Genomic DNA, 14,749 nt, shown 5'->3' on the forward strand with positions numbered 1-14,749 from the left:
TAAAATGGACCAATCAGTACTATGTAAAATGGACAAATCAGCAGGATGTGGAGGAGGCCAAGTAAGGGAATAAAAGCTGGCCCCTCAAGGCAGCAGTGGCAACCCGCTGGAGTCCCCTTCCACACTGTGGAGGCTTTGTTCTTTCACTCTTCGCAATAAATCTTGCTGCTGCTCACTCTTTGGGTCCGCACTACCTTTATGAACTGTAACACTCACCATGAAGGTCAGCCGCTTCGCTCCTGAAGCCAGCAAGACCACGAACCCAACGAGACCACGAACCCAACGGGAGGAACAAACAACTCCGGATGTACCACCTTTAAGAGCTGTAACACTCACCGCCAAGGTCTGCAGCTTCACTCCTGAAGCCAGCGAGACCACCAACCCACTGGGAGGAACGAACAACTCCAGAGGCGCCACCTTTAAGAGCTGTAACACTCGCTGTGAAGGTCTGCAGCTTCACTCCTGAACTCAGCGAGACCACAAACCCACCGGGAGGAAGAAACTCCGGACACATCTGAACATCTGAAGGAACAAACTCTGGACACACCATCTTTAAGAACTGTAACACCACGAGAGTCTGCAGCTTCATTCTTGAAGTCAGCGAGACCAAGAACCCACCGGAAGGAACCAATTCCGGACACAATACTACAATCAACCAATGTTCATAACTTCCATTTGGATCCACATCTGTGCCTTACTATACCTATAACTAACTGAATAAATACAGGGTTCCTTTTAAAGTTTTGCTCCAAAAGAATAGTGTCAAAAACAACCAAAGGCTAATTTAAGATTATAATTAATGATCAGGCTGGACACCAAGGCTCACACCTATAATCCCAGCCTTTGGAAGGCCTAGGCAGGTGGATTGCTTGAGCTCAGGAGTTCAAGACCAGCCTGGGCAACATGGCAAAGCTCCGTTTCTACAAAAAATACAAATATTAGCCGGACGTGATGGCTCATGCTTGTAGTCTTAGCTACTTGGGAGGCTGAGGCTGGAGAATAGCTGAGCCTGGGAAGAGGATGTTGCAGTGAGCCAAGACTGTACCACTGCACTCCAGCCTGGGCAACAGAGTGAGACCCTGTCAAAAAAAAAAAAAATATATATATATATATATATAGAATGGATCATATTACTTAAAAGTCAATAGTACAAAATAAAAAGCCTATATCATCCTTTTGTTCCCTGCATTCCTTCTTAAATGAAGATATGATACTGAGCTCATCATAACTTTATAAACTTGTTTGGCTATGAAACATATCTTGAGTTTGTAAGTTATAAAAATAATCTAACAGATAGGAAATAAAAAATGAAAAGGCAGATATAAAAGCAACCAACCTTTCTTGACCCCTTTTTCACTGACCTTTTCACCACATCCTTGTACCCTGGGGCCTGCCTTTCTGACACAGGCTTCAGAAATGGACTGCTGAACCTGTTAAGGGACAAACCCAGAGAGGATAAAGAAACCCTGGCAAGGCACTCTGAAGGAGAAGAGTAGCTCAGTTCTTAGTAGACTTCCTTTAGGGGAATGCAGACTGTCAGCACCATTAGGAAAAAATCTATTTGTTCCCCCTTGCCAGAGAGTTAAAAAAAACACAAAACTATAAAATATTTAACTATTATTACAATATACTGATTTAGGGCTCAGAAATTTGTTCAAAGTTCCCAAGGCCCTGTCTCTGTGAAAAAAGAGAATCCACCAGATTGAAAAGAAGAATATACATTTTAAATATAAATTTTATCATGTAATAGGAACCAATTTCTAGAGGCAACTCAAATGGCACAGCAACTATTTCTTGTACAGACTTGTGAAAGCAGCTGTGGGTACTTTGGGATAAATCGGGCTTAGATACAGAATCTACCTTTCAAGTATGGCTCATTTGAGGGATGAACATATCTCCTTTTATGCTTAAACCCCAATATGTATTACTGCTTCAGCTCTGAACATAATCCTATTACCACTTTGGAGACCTACCTGTGACTGGCAATCATCTTCCAGACTGGCAGGAGAGTCTTCTTAAATAGCAAATGATCCTGAACAGGGTCATCCTGGCTTAGATCAGTCCTATGAGGATAAAACATGAAGAAAAGAGACAGTAACTTCACAAATAATATTCTATCTCCCCCAGGTGGGTAATGAGGTTTTCTTAAGACATGCTCCTAATTAATATCTGAAGCTTTTTATCTCCCCTTATCTGGCCAAGCAGACTTAGTTATTAATATCTATTGTTTTCTCTTTTAATTTTTTAATTTTATTTTTCTGAGACAGAGTCTTGCTCTGTTGCCCAGGCTGGAGTGCAGTGGCATGATCTCAGCTCACTGCAACCTCTGCCTCCCGGGTTCCAGCGATTCTCCTGCCTCAGCCTCCCAAGTAGCTGGGACTAAAGTTGCGTACCACCACACCCAACTAATTTTTGTATTTTCCATAGAGACGGGGTTTTGCCATGTTGGCCAGGCTGGTCTCAAACTCCTGGCCTTAAGTGATCCACCCGCCTCAGCCTCCCAAAGTGCTGGGATTACAGGCATGAACCACCATGCCCAGCCAATTTTTTTTTTTTTTGAGACAAGGTCTTGCTCTGTTGCCCAGGCTGGAGTGCAGTAGTGTGATCATGGCTTACTGCAGCCTCAACCTGCTGGGCTCAAGTGATCCTCCTGCCTCAGCCTCCCAATTAGCTGGGACTCCAGGCACATGCCACCACGCCCTGCAGCTAATTTCTGTATTTGTTGTAGAGACAAGGTCCCACTACGTTGCCCAGGCTGGATATCTACTGCTTTCTAATAAAGATTTCATATTTAATCTAAATTGTAAGGTAAGAATGTGGAATTTACCATCCAAGACCATGAACTGTCATGAGATAAGATGTCTCAGATTGGGCCCGGCGTGGTGGCTCACGCCTGTAATCCCAGCACTTTGGGAGGCCGAGGCAGGCGGATCACAAGGTCAGGAGATTGAGACCATCCTGGCTAGCATGGTGAAACCCCGTTTCTACTAAAAATACATAAAAAATTAGCCGGGCGTGGTGGCGGGTGCCTGTAGTCCCAGCTACTTGGGAGGCTGAGGCAGGAGAATGGCGTGAACCTAGGAGGCAGAGCTTGCAGTGAGCCGAGATCACGCCACTGCACTCCAGCCTGGGCGACCGAGCGAAACTCCGTCTCAAAAAAAAAAAAAAAAAAAAAGTCTCAGATTGCAGATTTCCTGCTGTTTGTACAGTCACAATATGTCATCTCTGCACTCTATTGCTCATACTTAAGGAGTTAAAGAAAAGCAAATGAAGGCATTCCTCACCAATCTACATTTTAAACTGTATCCTATTTGTGTACCAAAAATTGAAATCTAGGCTGGGCACAGTGGCTCAGGCTTATAATCCCAGTACTTTGGGAGGCTGAGGTGGGATTGCTTGAAGCCAGGAGTTCAAGACCCAGCTTGGGCAACAAAGCAAGACCCCGTCTCTATGAGAAAAAAAAGAAATCTGCTCTTCAAAAAAATATATATATATATTCATATATAAATATATGCATGGTTCAGCTGTATATCTTAAACAAAAAAACACTAGAATAATTATTAGTTTTACCTTTCCACAGACAACTGGGTGGATCTGGGATATACTGAAGAAAAAAAAAACAGTTCATACTATATTATCTCAACAGATGGATCTGACACAGGCTGGAAAAAGAACAATTTATTTATTACCATAACAAAAATAACTTTGCTGGACGTAGTGGCTCATGCCTATAATCTCAGCACTTTGAAAGGCTGAGGCAGGAGAATCACTTGAGGCCAGGAGTCACAGATAAAAATAACTTTGTTTTTCTGCTTTAAAAAGTAATTCACTTCATGCCAGATGCGGTAGTTCATGCCTATAATCCCAGGACTTTGGGAGGCCAAGGCAGGGGATCGCTTGAGTCCAGGAGTTTGAGACCAGTCTGGTCAATGTGATGAAACCCTGTCTCTAACAAAAATACAAAAAAATCAGCTGGTTGTGGTGGTGCACATCTGTGTTCCCAGCTATTCATGAGGCTGAGGTGGGAGGATCACCTGAGCCCAGGAGGCAGAGGCTGAAGTGAGCCAAGATCATGCCATTGCACTCTAACTTGGGCAACAGAGTGAGATCCTATCTCAAAAAAAAAATTAATATTTTTTGGTTTCCTGTTAAAAAAAAACAGCCCCCATTAAGATTTGAAAATGTGTTATTTAGTCCTATAATTATCTATACAAAAATGTGACAATTGCATAAACCAGGGGTGTCCAATCTTTTGGCTTCCCTGGGCCACACTGGAGGAAGAAGAAGAATTGTCTTGGACCACACATAAAATACATTAACAATAGCTGATGAGCTGGAAAAAAAAAAAAAGAAAAAAAAAGGGGGAAAAAAAAGGGTCAGTGCATAAATCTCATAATGTTTTAAGAATTTGTGTTTGGCCACATTCAAAGCTGTCCTGGGCTGCAGGCTAGGGATTAGACAAGCTTGACATAAACAATCCCCTAAGAGATGTGAAAAAGAAACAAAGATCACAAACTTCAAAATAATTTTTTTCTTTTCGTTTATTTCTTGTTTTGTTTTCTGAGACAGGGTCTTGCTCTGTCACCCAGGCTGTGTAGTGACATGATCACAGCTCACTGTAACCTTCATCTCCCAAGTTCAAGCAGTCCTCCTGCCTTGGCCTCCTGTGTAGCTAGGACTACAGGTGCATGCCCCCACACCCAATAAATTTTGTTTATTTTTTGTAAAGATGAGGTTTCACTATATTGCCCAGGCTAGTCTCAAAATCCTGAGCTCAAGCAATCCTCCTGCCTCTGCCTCCCAAAGTGCTGAGATTACAGGTGTGAGCCACTGCGCCTGGCCTAATTTTTTCTTTAAAAAAAATTTTTTTTATCCTCTCCCTTGTCTCCATCAAAATAATTTTCCATTTCAAGTTCATAAAATCTATTTTAATATTTTTAAAAGAGGTATAGTTTGGGCCAGGCACAGTGGCTTAAGCCTGTAATCCCAACACTTTAGGAGGCTGAGGTAGGAGGATCACTTGAAACCAGGAGTTCAAGACAAGCCTGGGCAATATAGCAAGGCCAGCCCTGTCTACAAAAAATAAAAAATCAGCTGGGTGTGGTGGCCCATGGCTGTATTCCCAGCTACTTGGAAGCCTGAGGTGGGAGGATCCCTTGAGTTCAGGAAGTCAAGCTGCAGTGAGTCATGATCGTGCCCATTGCACTCCAGCCTGGGTGATGGAGCTAGACCCTGTCTCTATTAAAGAAAAAAAAAGCACCATAGTTTGTATATTAGGCATAGTTTGTATAATATTAGCTCCATCACCCAGGCTGGAGTGATACAGACTTGGCTAGAGTACAGTGGCACAATCATGGCTCACTGCAGCTTGACCTCCTGGGCTCAGGCGATCCTCCCACCTCAGCTTCCGGAGTACCTGAGACTATAGACAAGTGACACCATACCTGGCTAATTTTTTTAAAATTTTTATTTTGTAGAGGCACGGTCTCCCTATGTTGCCCAGGCTGGTCTCAAAGTCCTGGGATCAAGGGATCCTCCTGCCTTGGCCTCCCAAAGTGCTGGAATTACAGGTGTGAGCCACCACACCTAGCCTTGAAAGACAGTCCTAATATTGATTAAACATATTTGTTTTATAACAGGAGAGCATATAGACTTCTATTTATATGATGTTAAAATTATACTTAATTAATTATATTTTTTGTGTTTTCCAACTCTAATTTTATTTAACTTATAAAAGTAATCCATTTCATGATTCAAATAGGCATAAACAGAAGTATGAATCTTAACAAACTTGGATGAAAGTCTATGCTTACAGCTTTGAGGAGGTAGCATGGCTGAAAAGTGTATCCACCAAGGGAGTCTCCTTAATGTTAAAGGCATCATCACACTCGCCTGAAGGGGGCTGGTCTTCCATCTCTGACACATATACTTCACCCTGGTCCTCCCCTTTGGATTCTTGCTGAGCCTCCCCCTAAGAATGCCAGGAAACAGGAAACTTTAGAAGGAGATTTACTTTCTGCATAGTAATTTTACTTGCATAGAGTAAATGAAGGCTGCCCTTAAGGTGAGAAGAGGTCAATTACATAAAGCTACAAAAGAAATTAAAGAAAGCTGACTTAACTAGATTTAAGTTAATGAGTTCTTGGTAACAATCTTGCTGGAGGACTTTGACTCTGTGCCACTCACCTCCAGCAAAATGGAAAAGCATTATTTGCCTAATTTTCATTGGATTCTTTAAAAACCATCATGATCACCTGTGGCCCTGGAGTTAACTACTCTAGCTGGCCAGATAATTTTTTTTTTTTTTTTTTTGAGACAGGGTCTCACTCTGTTGCCCAGGCTGGAGTGCAGTAGCATCATCATGGCTCACTGCAGCCTTGCACTCCTGGGCTCCCCCGAGACTCCTAAGTAGCTGGAACTACAGGAACATGCCACCATACCTGGCTAATTTGTTTTTTGTTTTTTGTAGAGATGGTGTCTCCCTGTATTGCCCAGACTGGTCTTGAACTCCTGAGCTCAAGAGATCCTACTGCCTCTGCCTCCCAAAGCACTGGGATTACAGGCATGAGCCATTGCACCCCGCCTGCCAGATAATATTAATAATGATGACGGTATTCTAAATTTTACTGATTGCTTACTATAAGCCAGGCACTGTGCTAAGTGCTTTACATGAATTATCTCATTTAAACCTCACAGCAAACCCACAAAATAGGGTGCTATTATTGCATTTCTGCAGAGAAAACTGAAGTTCTAAAATGTTCACTAACATGCTAAAGGTAACACAGCTAAAACTGGTGCTAAATCCAGGATTTGGATCCAGGTAGTTTAACTTTCTGGAGTTAGCCTATGTGCTCTAACTACTCTGTTCTGCTTCCCTAGGCAGAAGACCAACAAGACAGCTGATTTAAGTTACTTTCTTACCTCTTCACTCTCTGTGAGTAGTCCCTGAACTGTACAAATAACTGAGGGAGCTGAAGCCACCTCTGGCTTTCCATTTTCTCCCAGTGGCTTTTCAGCTACTAAGGGGTCTCCTTTAGCTGAAAGCTCTTCAGTCTCTCTGCAGAGCTCCCTTTCTCCTTCGCTAGCTTTAATTTCCCTTCCTTCTTGTCTGGTACCAGATGGAGGGCAGCAGCCTTCACTTGATTCGTTGCTGCTGATGCACAAGGGCTCCATTAAATAAGCTACCTGCAATCAAAGTTTATTATTAGATGCACAGGAACACCACTGAAAATCATCATCCACATATCAACAATGCCACATGCTAACACTGTCACAGTGACTAAGTCTGAGAGGACAAAATGGTTTAATTAATACAATCATCTAAAATCTGCCAAAATATCTTATATACACAGGCACTAGGCTGGTTGGTGGGGACACTACAGTGAACAAGAAAGATATGGTTCTTGCCTCTTCCAGGAGTTTATGTTCTACTTTTTCATCTCAGCTGTCAACTCTGATCAATTGGGAGTGGCTGTCTAGAATAAAGTGTTGAAAATTTTGTCTACCACAGACACTTGTAGAGAGAAGTGGCAACATTTGAAATGGATGCTTGCTGATCTTGATCTAGGGTCTCCTAAATGTGTTCAATAACAGCATACATATAACTCTCCGTCCAATTCTGTTTATTTCTGGTCCTCAGCCCTTAACCAAGGTAATGACACTTAAAAATACTACCTTAAAGTCACAGCATTTTAAGCTTCAAGGAAAATTTGGGCAAGTATAACTTCCCACAACTCCAAAAGCATGAATTACAAGGATACTCATAAAGCAGTCCTTATGACCCAGGCCCCTAATGACTGAAGTATTAGAAATTCAGTCAAAAAGCATGTTTTTTTTATTTTTAATTTTTTTACTTTTGAGACGGAGTCTCGCTCTGTTACCTAGGCTGGAGTCCAATGGCACGATCTCAGCTCACTGCAACTTCCACCTCCCGGGTTCAAGCGATTCTCCTGCCTCAGCCTCCCAGGTAGCTGGGATTACAGGCACATGCCACCAAGCCCGGCTAATTTTTTAATTTTAATTTTAATTAATTTATTTATTTAGAGACAGAGTTTCGCTCTGTCACCCAGGCTGGAGTGCAATGGTGTGATCTCAGCTCACTGCAACCTCCGCCTCTCAGGTTCAAGTGATTCTCCTGCCTCAGTCTCCTGAGCAGCTGGGATTACAGGCGCCCGCCACCACGCCCGGCTAATTTTTTGTATTTTTAGTAGAGATGGGGTTTCACCATGTTGGCCAGGCTGGTCTTGAACTCCTGACCTCAAGTGATCCGCCCGCCTCGGCCTCCTAAAGTGCTGGGATTACAGGCATGAGCCACTGCGCCCGGCCATTTTTGTATTTTTAGTAGAGATGGGGTTTCACCATGTTGGCCAGGCTGGTCTCGAACTCCCGACCTCAAGTGATCCACTGGCCTCAGCCTCCCAAAGTGCTGGGATTACAGGCGTAAGCCACTGCACCCGGCCCAAAAAGCATGTATTTGGTGCATATTCTGTATCAGCACCAAGTGCTGAGGACATAGCAATGAACTTAATCCCTGCCACTGTGGAGCTTATATTTTAGTAAACAATATTAAGAGTGGTAGAAGCATGTAAGGATAAGCATTCTCTTAGAAAGTTGAGGCTTTTCCAGCTTTGGAAATAAGAGCTCACTGTTACCTCAGAGAGAAAGTGGAGCAGGTTCTGGTGGCTGGCTTTCTTTGCCGCTTCCTGAGATTCCTCACTGCCTCCATCCCCAACAAGCAGTTCACTAGGTTCTCTCTCCGGGCTGCTTTCCTCTAGTTCCTCAGCCTCTGGATCCTCAGTTTCCCTCCAGTTGCCCACATCAAGATCCAGACTGGAGTCCCATGAGCTGAAGAGGGACCTGCAGTCATTGCTCAACTCAGAGTCATTGGGATGATCTTGTTCAGAATCCAGCCAAACCCACTCGTGTCCCATCTGTAAATACACAGGAAAAAATGCATTAAATTCATTCAAATAAATATTCCTGAGGCATCTCCATCTCCCGAGTTCAGTAGAAAAATAAGGGGCCAGAAATTTATTTGTATTCAAGTATTCATCATTAGGAAGAATTAAAATCTTGCTGAAGGGAGACATGAGATGAAATTATATTTGTCTTTGGGAATAAAGAAAAAGCCCCATGTCAGTATAACAGAGATATTACACCATACAATACAGTATAATAGAGACATTAATATTACCTAATAATTATTTTTACTTGGAATTCCTCATATTCACACCAAAAGAAGGGAAAGAACTGGAGCATAGCTAGCTCAATTATTTTCCTCTAGCCCAAATCATCCATAACTAAACTGTAAGGCAAACAAATTGAGGGGGCAGGGGATATTTTCCTCAGTGTATAAACATTTTTAACCTATGAACCATTAAACCTTCAAAACACACTTCAGGATTGCCTTTGGCATCCTTCTGGTCATATCCAAATTGATGTTGAGAAACATTAAGCTTAAAATATATCTTCCCTTGCTCTCATTACACCACTATCTTGGTTTTTTTATATCTTTCTTTGTCCTCTCCCTTTTACAACTTTCAATAAATCCCTACCTTCTATGTTCGTGCTTGGTCCTCTGCTTTCTTATTAATGTATTTTAAAAAAATGTATATATACTTTGAGGTTTCAACTTTGACCTCTATTCAGGTGGCTCCCAAATCTCTCTACCTTTACTTCTTATATGAATTCTGGTGTCATTTCTCCATGCATCCAAAAGTCAATTCCCTTTAGATGCTCTACCACCTGCTGTAACATTTCTAAAATAAAAATCACATTTCCTTTATCTCCAAAATCACTGCTTCTTCCCAATTTCCTTATCCCCATCACCATTTTCTTTTCTTTCTTTCTTTTTTTTTTTGGAACGAACTTTCACTCTTGTTGCCCAGGCTGGAGCACAATGGCCCAATCTCGGCTCACTGCAACCTCTGCTTCCTGGGTTCAAGCAATTCTCCTGCCTCAGCCTCCTGAGTAGCTGAGATTACAGGTGCCCACCACCATGCCCAGCTAATTTTTGTATATTTATAGAGATGGGGTTTCACCATGTTGACCAGGCTGGTCTTGAACTTCTGACCTCAGGGGATCCACCCACCTTTGCCTCCCAAAGTGCTGGGATTACAGGCGTGAGCCACCACACCCGACCCCATCACCATTTTCTTAGTCTACAGAACCCACAATTCTGTTTTGACCCTTCCTTCTCTTATATTCAGTAAGCAAGTCCTCTTCCCAGTTTTCTCCCACAATAAGTTTTCTCAGTGTCCATCCTTTCCTGAATAAATGCCATAGTCTCCTAGTCAGCTTTTCTATCTTTAATCCTATCTGCTCTCAACAAATATAGTTATTCTACTCAAGGCTTTATAACAGCTATCACCTCAAATATAAATTTCTCAATCTGCCAAAGTCCTCCACAAATTTAGCCTTATTTTGTTCCCTTCACTCACATGTACACCTCCTTATTCCTTAGTATAATCCCTGTTCTAATTACATTTTTCTCCGTATTGCCACCCACCCCCCCACCAGATGCCTACACCTTCCATTCGGTTTGCTAGTCTCATTTATCACCTTCTCTACCAACTCAAAATGTATGTCCTTTAATGGACCTTTTCCACACACTTCTCCCAGCTTTTAGAGCTTGTGTTTGTATCTCATGCCTGTTTGCAGACTGCTTTGGGACTACAATGTTATTTTTTATTTTCCTTTCTTGTTTGCAACATGTCCATGTAACAAGGAATTTCATGTTCTAACTCCTGGACTAATTGAATACCTTTCCATCGCCTCACAAAGACTGTATCTTCTCTTCCTTAGCATCCTAATATAGTTCTATTAAAGGCAAAAAGATCTGTGACTTCTAATCGTATCCTCTTAAACCCTTCTCAAGAAGACTTTGACTATTAGACCAGGCTCCAGTGTGACATATTATCTAAATATTTAGTTATAAAGTGATATTCATCTAATACTCATTTTTTCATCATAGCCATCTGTTTATAATAAAAAGTTCATAACTTTTTTTTTTTTTTCGAGATGGAGTCTTGCTCTGTCGCCAGGTTGGAGTGCAGTGGCTCGATCTCGGGTCACTGCAACCTCTGCCTCCCAGGCTCAAGCACTTCTCCTGCCTCAGCCTCCCGCGTAACTGGGATTACAGGCGCCCACCACGCCTGGCCAATTTTTTGTATTTTTAGTAGAGATGAGGTTTCACCATGTTGGCCAGGATGGTCTTGAACTACTGACCTCAAGTGATCCGCCCACCTTGGCCTCCCAAAGTGCTGGGATTACAGGTGTGAGCCACGGTGCCCGGCACTATTTCATTTCACTATTGAGTTTTAAAAATGTTGGCCGGGCGTGGTGGCTTATGTCTGTAATCCTAGCACTTTGGGAGGCCGAAGCGGGTGGATCACCTGAGGTCAGGAGTTTGAGACTAGCCTGACCAACATGGAGAAACCCCACCTCTACTTAAAAAACCACAAAATTAGCCGGGCTTGGTGGTGCATGCCTGTGATCCCAGCTACTCGGGAGGCTAAGGCAGGAGAATCGCTTGAACCTGGGAGGCGGAGGTTGCAGTGAGCCGAGATTGCGCCATTGCACTCCAGCCTGGGCAACGAGAGTGAAACTCCGAATTTAAAAAAAAAAAAAAGTTTAGTTGGCCAGGAGCAGTCACTCATCACTTAAAAAAAAAAAGTTTAGTTATTAACAGAAGTTGGAATTGAACTGAGATTTTAAATTTAGGGGTGTTTTTTCTCTGTTGCCCAGGCTGGAGTGCAGTGGCATGATCTCAGCTCACTGCAGCCTCAACCGGCCAGGGTTGTGATCCTCCCACCTCAGCCTCCAATGTAGCTGGGACCACAGGTGCGTGCCACCACACCTGGCTAATTTATTATTTGTAGAGACAAGGTCTTGCTATGTTGCCTAGGCTGGTCTTGATCTCCTGGGCTCAAGTGATCTTCCTGTCTTGGCCTCGCAAAGTGCTGGGATTACAAGTGTGAGCCACCGTGTCTGGCCAAATTCAGTAATTCTTAAAACTGGGCTTAGCCTTCAAACAGCAATGTTAAGAACTACATTTATTTGAGAAAGGGTCTTACTCTTTCACCCAGGCTGGAGTGCAGTGATGCAATTATAGGTCATTGCCAACTTTGAATTCCGTGGCTCAAGAGATCCTCCAGCCACAGCTTCCCGAGTAGCTGGGACTACAGGTGCACACCACCATGCTGGGCTAATTTTTTTTTTTTTTTTTTTTTTGAGAAAGGGTCTCACTTTGTTGTCCAGGCTGGTCTCAAACTCCTGGGCTCAAGCAACCCTCCCACCTCAGCCTCCCAAAGTGTTGGGCTATTTTTTTTTTTTTTTGAGATGGAATCTTGCTCTGTTGCCCAGGCTGGAGTGCAGTGACGCGATCTCAGCTCACTGCAACCTCCGCCTCCCGGGTTCAAGTGCTTCTTCTGCCTCAGCCTCCCAAATAGCTGGGACTACAGACATGCGCCGCCACGCCCAGCTAATTTTTGTATTTTTTGTAGAGACAGTTTCACCATATTGGCCAGGCTGGTCTCGAACTCCTGACCTCGTGATCTGCCAGCCTTGGCTTCCCAAAGTGCTGGGATTACAGGCATGAGCCACCACACCCGGCCGCCAAGAACTCTTTATACAGAGTCTTTAACCATAAAAACAGGAAAAAAATGGTAACACACTATCCTAGAAATACCATCTGCAAAGATAGCATTAAGTGAGACAAATGTTCCTGAGGTAAGGGTCAATGCTACCTATGTCCATGCTCTAATCTTCTTTAAGCAATGCCATGAAGAGAATTCTAAAAACCTTACTTTTCCCAAACATTCAAGAAAATCTGAGTAAGGAAGTCTTTCCTGCGCAATGCAACACCTTAAGGTATATTAACTATAAACTCAATTCTGGTTGCTTACCTTCTGACACTACAGCAAGCAGTTCATAAGACTTTTCCCCTGTAACAATCTCATTCCTACAAATGAAATAGTTATGCAGAAGAAACAAGTTTCAAATACACACACACACACACACACAGAACAAGCCAAAGGCTAGTTTTTTTTTTCAGTTTATTGTATACACACACATTTCACTGGTGGTTGTTTTTTTTTAAAAAGTCTGTACAATTGACAAGACAATACAAACTAGCTACAATCTGCTAGCTACACATTAGGACATTAACATAGCCCATGGTTTCTGCCCTAAAACAGGCAATTGTGCTACTCCAACTCTCTAAGAGAGATTTTCCAGCTCATGTCGTGTGGCCCAGGTACCTCCTCTTCTGTAACTTCCACCTCTGGAACTGGGCCCGCAAGCCCAAGCTCTATCTTGTTTACTTTTATTTTAGGTTCGGCTCAAAGAGGGTAACTCTGAGGCTTCACTTTTTCATCTTCATATCTGCTTCAATGGCACAGCGGCGTCCCCTGGTTCCTCCATCCTAGATGACAGGCAGAGAAAGAAAGGGAGCATGAGTTGGTCAGGAGACAAGAGACGGTGCAACAGAAAAGTTGGGGATTTGGTTTCTTGGGGGAGAGGGGAGAAGAGAATCAGCAGAAAAATCCAGAGGGATGAGGGGCATATTTCTGTCTTCCCACAGAGTGGCTAAAGAACACCTGGTAGTTTGTGAGAGGAAATGTAGGATGGAATATCTTGCTCATGCCCACTACAAAGGTCCTTGGAATTCACCTAGGGTCCCACAGAATAACTATTAGTCATCCCACCCAGGCCCAAATCATGTGCAAAGGAGCAGGAGAGTAAAAGAAAGGTAGGAGAGTCAGAATGGGCAATGGGTAGTGAGGTTCTTGACTAACATACCTGTCCAACTGTTGGTCCCTATAAGAAAGGCCTTTCCTGCAGACTGACCCTGGCACTAGTTCCCTAGCACCTCCTGACAGTGGTTTTCCATGAGATCAGGACAATTAGAAGGCTTCTTTCCATCTGCTGCTCTCTCCCTGCAGCCCAGCTCCTTCCTCTTGTGCAATATTTTGCTGTCTTCAATAGATAAAAGATCCCATTAACCAGCCTTGCAATAGCCAGCCAAATGCTTTGCTTGGGGGATCCAGAGTCACTGTTGTAGGCCAGTAAGAAAGAACGGAGATTATAATGTTCTGTCTGTGGTACAGCCTGTAGGCAACATGAATTACTGAAACCTTTGCTGGGCCAGGCCATTTTTACATTTCTAATATGCAAGGACCCTAAAATTTTTAGAGTCCATGAACATAAGTTGCCCATGAGGCAACAGTGAAAATAAAAAGGTGGTAACCTTGCATGTGTACAATGCTTTTCTTTTTTTTCCAAGCCAGTTTCATATCTATTATCTCATTTTATCCTCACAACATCCCTGTGAGGTAGGCTGGACAAGTACCTCATTATATTAGCTTCATCACACACCAAGGAAAACAATGCCCCAAGAGATTATCCAATGACCTTAAGACCATGTAGTTTTCTAGCCTGATGCCCTTCCATTACATCATACCTCACTGTCCCATAATGAACAACACAGAGTCAGAGCCAGTTAATTTATGGAGGAAAGTAATAAAAGTCTTTAGGCTAGCTCTCCTAAGCTTATCTGTAATTCCAGCAGCCACTATTGATGCAGTGGTCACTTTTTTTGTTGTTGTTGTTTGAGACAGAGTTTCGCTCTTGTTGCCCAGGCTGGAGTGCAATGGTGCAATCTCAGCTCACGGCAACCTCCGCCTCCTGGGTTCAAGCGATTCTCCTGCCTTAGCCTCCCGAGTAGCTGGGATTACAGGCGTATGCCACC

At 43.1% G+C, this 14,749-nt stretch overlaps 1 protein-coding gene across 27 annotated transcripts in view; it reads right to left on the reverse strand.

Moving 5' to 3' along the window:
* Positions 1-14,749, reverse strand: part of BRD8 (bromodomain containing 8) — a 38,870-nt gene that overhangs the window by 4,061 nt on the left and 20,060 nt on the right. For 20 of the 27 annotated variants that reach the window (XM_063810726.1, XM_063810725.1, XM_016953891.4 and 17 more), the window contains 5 exons: positions 8,652-8,930; positions 6,922-7,185; positions 5,814-5,971; positions 1,974-2,063; positions 1,362-1,430 (listed from right to left, as the gene is read on the reverse strand). In XM_063810726.1, coding sequence (XP_063666796.1) covers positions 1,362-1,430; positions 1,974-2,063; positions 5,814-5,971; positions 6,922-7,185; positions 8,652-8,930 — 860 coding nt within the window. Of the gene's footprint in view, positions 1-1,361; positions 1,431-1,973; positions 2,064-5,813; positions 5,972-6,921; positions 7,186-8,651; positions 8,931-13,026; positions 13,424-13,800; positions 14,110-14,749 lie in introns of those variants that run through there. The other 7 variants (XM_016953893.3, XM_003950634.5, XM_054685207.2 and 4 more) reach the window with 4 other exon arrangements.

The sequence above is a fragment of the Pan troglodytes genome, chromosome 4 (genome assembly GCF_028858775.2).
Source record: "Pan troglodytes isolate AG18354 chromosome 4, NHGRI_mPanTro3-v2.0_pri, whole genome shotgun sequence".
NCBI lineage: Eukaryota > Metazoa > Chordata > Mammalia > Primates > Hominidae > Pan > Pan troglodytes.